This window comes from Thamnophis sirtalis, unplaced genomic scaffold (assembly GCF_051295495.1).
Source record: "Thamnophis sirtalis isolate CommonGarterSnake01/CBP01778 unplaced genomic scaffold, rThaSir2_p1.2 scaffold_7, whole genome shotgun sequence".
Classification (NCBI taxonomy): domain Eukaryota; kingdom Metazoa; phylum Chordata; class Lepidosauria; order Squamata; family Natricidae; genus Thamnophis; species Thamnophis sirtalis.
In genome coordinates this window covers 81,216,159-81,222,782 of record NW_028261387.1, presented here as the reverse complement: position 1 = coordinate 81,222,782, position 6,624 = coordinate 81,216,159, and the positions used below count along the sequence as shown (strand labels likewise).

Below are 6,624 nucleotides of genomic sequence, written 5' to 3'. Positions count from 1 at the left end.
CGAGTCTTAACACTCGGAGTAGCATCTTTTATGAAATCAACCAATCGTCAATTGGTCAAAGCATTTGTATGGAGAACGGCGGGTTTTCTGTCTCAGATCCCAACTCACCTATAGTTTTAGCTAATTATGGAGAGTTGTCTGAGAATAGCTTTCCAAGCCTATGTTGTGTGGTGCGCCTGTTGAACATCTTCCTCTTGTATAGTCCGATTCAGAATGTTGAAAAAAACAAACCATTATGGACTTCCTTTTAATGCAATGAGGGAACATGTCTCAGTTCCTTCCCAGTATTTCTCAGTTTGATGTCCTTTTTCTTACCACTGCCAATAGACTAGAATAGAATAGACTAGACTAGACTAGAATAGGATTCTTTATTGGCCAAGGGTGATTGGACACACAAGGAATTTGTCTTTGGTGCATGTGCTCTCAGTGGACATAAAAAGACAAGATACATTCATCAAGAATCCTAAGATACAATACTTAATGATAGTTATAGGGTACAAATAAGCAATCAGGAAACAATCAATATCAATATAAATCGTAAGGATACAAGCAACAAAGTTACAGTCATGCAGTCATAAGTGGGAGGAGATGGGTGATAGGAATGATGAGAAGACTAATAGTAATAGTAATGCAATAGTAGGAGACATTCTTGTTGCTGAAAGACCACTGGAAAAAGAAGGGAAGGGAGAAGGGGGGAAAAAAGAAAAAAACACCACTTCTCTCAGTTTTTCTTCCTTTCCTGGATCGCTGCTAGCAACTGGCAACTGGAGAAAGGTATTTAGGATTTCTGCTTCAGCGTTTAACCATTTCATGTTTTCACCTTCCCCAATGCTACACTTTCTGGATGGGTCAAACTGCAGCCATGTTCACTTCAAGCCGTCATCATCTGGCAGGTGTGAAGGTGAGCGTAGTATTGAGTTCAGAGCATGCATTGCCCCGTGCTTATGCTGTAACAGCAACAAGCAATTTCCTTGAAGGTCTTTCTCATCTCCAGACTCCGGAAAGCGTATATAAGAGGATCAATGACCGAGTTGCACATGATAAGAACCAGGTAGGTGTTGAAGTGAGAAGTGTAGCAAAGGCAGTGCGGGTTGGTGGGGCAAGAAATGATGAGGATAAGATGGAGGAAAAAGGGTGCCCAGCAAATGATGAAGACACCCAACAGAATAGTAATCGTGACAGCGCCTTTCATACAGGTGCGTTGGTGGGGGACTCCATCCACCGGGAGGGCCGCAATGCGCTTGACATGTAAGCGTGCAAACAGGAACATGTGAATATAAAGCAAGGCCATGAAGAAGAGCATGGTGAAGAACATGGTGATGAGGCAGACAATGACCGTTTTGCTCTCGTAGTAGGCAATGAACATGATGCCGCAAAAGGTACAAGCGGTCCAGATGACCCCAATAAGCGCCAGAGCTTTCCTCACAGTCATGATGCTGTGATACCGGAGCGCATAGAGAATGGTGATGTACCTGTCAATGGCTATGATCAAAAGGTTGCAGATGGAGGCAATCAAAGAGATACAGATCATGGAGTCGAAAACGTTGTCCATGTTCTGGATGAAGTGGTCATCCATGGTTAAGTAGCCGTTACTCAGGATGGCAATCATGAGGGTTTCCAAGGCATTGGACATCCCCATCAGTATGTCTGCCACAGCCAGGCTACAGAGAAAGAAGTACATGGGTGAATGTAGGTTGCCATTCTTGATCACTGCAAGGATGACCAGGATGTTCTCAAGAAGGCTGATGATTCCAAGTATCAAGAACACCTCGGCTTTGACGAAGACTTGCTCACAGAACTCATGATCCCCTCTGTTGCCAAAACCTGAATGGTTGACCTCTTCAGTGGCATTGAACAAGACAGGCTGAAACCTGAAAACCCAGGGTGCTGTGGTGTTCATCGTGAAGAGCAGAGATTCAAGTTTACCTGCATTTATGGGGTGGTGGGGAACAACCACCCTTAAAAGATAAAAATCTACTGTTTCCTTTATTGAATGAGATTAGTTGTAAAAAGAAGAAAAAGAAGAAAAAATAGAAAAATCCCTTATCCGATGCAGAGTTCTGAATCCATCAATCCAAAGAAGTGAGTTCGTTTTGTGCCAGTAGAATCTGAACAAGCAGCAAATGCAGGAATTTTAAGGAACGTCTCTTTAAAGAAGAGAAAGGTGGCAATTAAGAATCCCTTTCAAAAGAACTCCTCTTGTGGATTTGATAGGACTGGCTTTGCAATCTGCTACTTGGTCTTGGGACCCCCAGTTCAGTCAAGACAGTTCTTCTAGCTTCAAACGATAAGGATAGAGCAGGAATAGGAGACAGAAAGATAAGACGGGCTTGCATTCGATTTTATACTTTCATCAATGGAGAGGAAACACTCCTACTTAATCATCCGTGACTCACAACAACCACTCAAAAGCAACTTCTGCCTTGACTGATGGTTACCATCGCAGACTGCATAATCCTCATTGCTCTCCAATTCAACATTACTTAGCGCCCTCTGGAGATCAGAGAGAGAATAGGTGTACAATTTTTGGGAGATATGTTACACAGAGAAAAATAATTGTAGAATATAAAGGAGGACATGTGGCAAAATTAACAGAGAAAATTCTCTGCTCTATAGATGATTCTTGTCATCTAGAGACTCACGGGGGGGTGGTGTTGTTGTCAAATGTTCTAGATAATATTTCAGCTGCCTTGATTATACAAGCACATTTTTGAGCAATCACAGAGAGCTTGGGCCTTTATATGCTAAACAAAATGTATCACTTCCAGATACTGCGATTTGTATTTTCTTTAGCCCTGTAATTTTTCTAGCACCATTCTTCCTCGCCAATTTCATCCACCCAGCTCTCCTGTGCTTTATTTTTATGCATGCATTGGAAGAAATGTCCATCTGGGTTCAGTTCCAAGTGGGGAGAAAGACACTGGAAACAATGGTGGCTGTTTGGAAAGATGGTTTTAATGGTGGACAGGATCACATGGTTTGAAGTCCTGGGCAAAAAGGGCAGAGATCAGGGGTGAAATTCAGCAGTTTCTGACAGGTTCTGGAGAACCGGTAGCAGAAATTTTGAGTAGTTTGAAGAACCTGCAAATACCACCTCTGGCTGGCCCCAGACTGTGGAGGGAATGTGGATTTTGCAGTATCCTTCTCCTGCCACACCCATCAAGCCACGCCCACAAAACCGGTAGTATTTTTTTTTAAAAAAATTCACCACTGGCAGAGATGCTGAGAGAGCTTTGGGTTTTATGCCCTCTCTGGGCTTTTGAATTTGAGCTTGTATTCTGATTGGTTGTCAGACTCCCATGGGGTCATACAGGGGCAACTTTGTAGGCTGTCTGTGTCCCAGGCTTGGTTGAGCCTTGCTGGGTGATGATGTAATGACGGGGCTTTGGGCAATTCCTCCTATGGCTCTGCCTGAAGGAAGTAGATTTTTATTATGTAGAATAGACTGGCCCAGGCCTTAATGGCCCTTTGACAAAGGTGGAGGTGGGGTGAGTTTCTGCCTCCCTTTTAGGGGAAATATTCCGCCTTTTTAATATTTCCTAAAATATCTCATTTTCCTAGGAGAGAAGTGGGTGCTAACTTCTTACACATGCATTCAGTCAAGGCCATTTGATACATCGGATCTGCCTTAATCATATATTTCCTTGGATACATCACAATTGATGCTGATTTATGTTGACTATCTATTGTCTGTGGAATGATAGTTTAGGCCCTTTATTTTAAAAGAATCTGATTTGAAGCCTTTCCACCTACTAATATACACCAAAACAATACTTTTGAAAGACATCACCAAGGCCACTGATATTTATTTACTTCAGTATCAAAACATTGACACCAACAAGAATATTATTGTAATTAGATTTATTATAGCCACTCACTCCAAAAGAAGGATAGTTGGATGGCTTACAGCTTCCAATATATAATTTAAAACAATGAAAAAAAAAAAACCTTACCGACAAAACATAATTTAATAAAAGGATAACAGGACAAAAAAAAACAGCTATAATAATTTAAAAATGTGACAGGCTCTTTGACACATAAACTGGCCTAGGAACAGAGGAAAAATCTAGAACTTAGAAATCTTCTAGAACAGGGGTGTCAAACTCGCAGTGTCATGTTGCCATCACGTGATGCAACATTTTTTTACCTTTGTGGAGCTGGGCTGGGCGTGGCCTGGGCCTGGCCTGGATGACACATCCAGTCCTTGAGCCGCCAGTTTGACACTCCTCTTCTACAAGTTGGCTGTGGAATTCTGGGAGTTGAAGTCCGCACATCTCAAAATAGCTAAGGTTGAGAAACACTCTTCCAGAATTCTAAGAATGTGGGCGCATACATAGTGTATCTCTGAGGGAATGCTGCCTTCTCTGTTCCTTCTGTTTCATGGATAGGGCTGTGTCCAGTCTTCCCTCTGGTCCATGCCTGACACAGAAGTTGCTGAGCCCTCATTGGTTGAGGAGAAACTGGTGCCACTATATAATGATCTGTCAAAAGGTTGGCAGCTGCTGAGTCTGTAAGCCCAGCAGCTACACCAACTATTGAACTAGTGCTTACGGTTAGCCTCCAATGCTAGCAATAAAGACTGTTAGCTTTTACCAATTGTCTTGCCTCAGTATGTAAGTCCCCTGGCACTGGGACATAACTTCCTTGTTCCCATGAAATGTTTAATTAAAGGGATCTGAGGTGCACCCACAGTGCCAGAGCGTCCTGGGAGAAATATTTGGAGACAGATGGTCCTGCAGGAAATCAGGAAGTAAATGTGATGACCAGCATCTTGAATTGAAGCTGAAGCTAAGTGGCGAAAAAGTCATTGTTGAGCCCGAATTTGACATACGTGTAGCCATTTTATTTAGCTCTCTATTATACTTACTTATTCCTTTTCTTTCTCTTTACTATGTAAGGGTGTGTGTGTGTGTGTTTGGGCTCACATTCTTAAGGTGGGGGGGAAAGGAATGAATAGATAGTGGAGATTGTTTTGGTTGTTCTGGTGGGAACAGAGGCTGCTCCTTGTGAGAACGGAAGGTGGAGTTTGAAGACACCGGGCAATGTGGATTGAGTGTTTATTGGAGAATGTGACTTTTGAGGGATGTTTCTAACTTACAGTATGATGTGGTGTATTTCTGGTGTATGTCAGATCTGGAATTACAACAGACTTTGCCAATTTGATGTCTACCTAAATAAAAGAAATTTGTTTTCAAAGATGGACTTTGCACATTTCTTCTTCAAATGGGTTTCATCATGCTGCAACTTTAATGAGGATAACAATTGAGCCCAACATTTCTATTGCTAAGGGAGGCAGTTAAGTGAGTTTTGCCCCATTCTACAACCTACAGCCTTTCTTGCCGTTGTTAATCATTACAGTTTTAAATTAGTAACCTGGTTGTTAAGTGAATCTGGCTTCCCCATGGACTGTGCTTGTTAAAAGGTTGCAAAAAAAAAGTGATCACATGACACTGGGACACTGCAATAATCACAAATATGAGTCAGGTGCCAAGTACCTGAATTCTGATCATATGATTATAGGGATGCTGCAATCATCATAAATATGAAAAATGGTCATAAGTCACTTTTTTCAGTGCCACTGTAACTTTGAACAGTCACTAAATGAACTGTTTCAAGTTGAGGACTTGTTGCCATGAAAACCAGGAATTCTTGACCGTCCTGATGCAATGTTATCAGATTTCTTTTTTTTTTTCTTTGAAGATGTTTCGCTTCTCATCCATTAAGGATGTAAATGTCCAGCTGTCTGCAAGGAATATAAATCCTTCCATTCCTTACCATCCAGTCAGCGCTGAAGAAGCTTCTTGGATGAGAAGTGCAATGTCTTCAAAAGAAAATACAATTAAGTACAGTTGCCTCCTGAAAAAGCACCTTTGGGACAACCATGACCTGGATGACTGAGAATCTCTACAGACCTTCCCTTATCTCCCCATGCTGCTGACCCCCTCAATGTCCAATCAAATTCAAAGGGTCCAAATGGTCACTTCAAGGGTGGATTGGTATGCAGCTGCATTCCATTCCCAGCTGGTCAACCTTGAAACCGAGTCTCAGGGGGATTCAATAAACTTTTTGCTTTTCTTGAAACCTCCACCCTCCCATACAGCCTCCCTAGAGTTCACAGCATTGAGCAATAGAAAAAGAAAATATGAGGTGGCAGCTGACATTTATTTATTTATTTATTTATTTATTTATTTAGTTATTTATTTATTTGTTTGTTTATTTATTTATTTATTTATTTATTTATTTATTTATTTATTTATTTATTTATTTATTTATTTATTTATTTATTTATTTATTTATTTATTTATTTATTTATTTATTTATTTATTTATTGAGTTTGTATGCCGCCCTATTCCCAAGAGACTCAGGGTGGCTCACAATAAAAAGGGAGGGGACATCCTTAAATACTGTATTTTTTGAACTATAAGATCCTCCAGATCAGTGGTGGATTTAAAATTTTTTTAGAACCTCTTCTGTAGGTGTGGCCTGCTTTGTGGGTGTGGCTTGCCAGCCATGTGACCAGGTGGAAGTGGTTTGCTGGCCATATGACCAGGTGGGAGTGGCTTGACAGCCATGTGACTGGGTGGGCATAGCCAACTTGTAAAATGTGGTGAAACTCACTTAACA

At 41.2% G+C, this 6,624-nt stretch overlaps 1 protein-coding gene across 1 annotated transcript; it reads right to left on the bottom strand.

Annotated features, from left to right (window-relative positions):
* Positions 1-670: 670 nt before the first annotated feature.
* Positions 671-2,009, bottom strand: MC3R (melanocortin 3 receptor). The gene has a single exon (XM_014064292.2). It carries the CDS (start codon positions 1,898-1,900, stop codon positions 920-922), a length of 981 nt encoding a protein of 326 aa, XP_013919767.2. The 5' UTR covers positions 1,901-2,009; the 3' UTR covers positions 671-919.
* Positions 2,010-6,624: the final 4,615 nt, after the last annotated feature.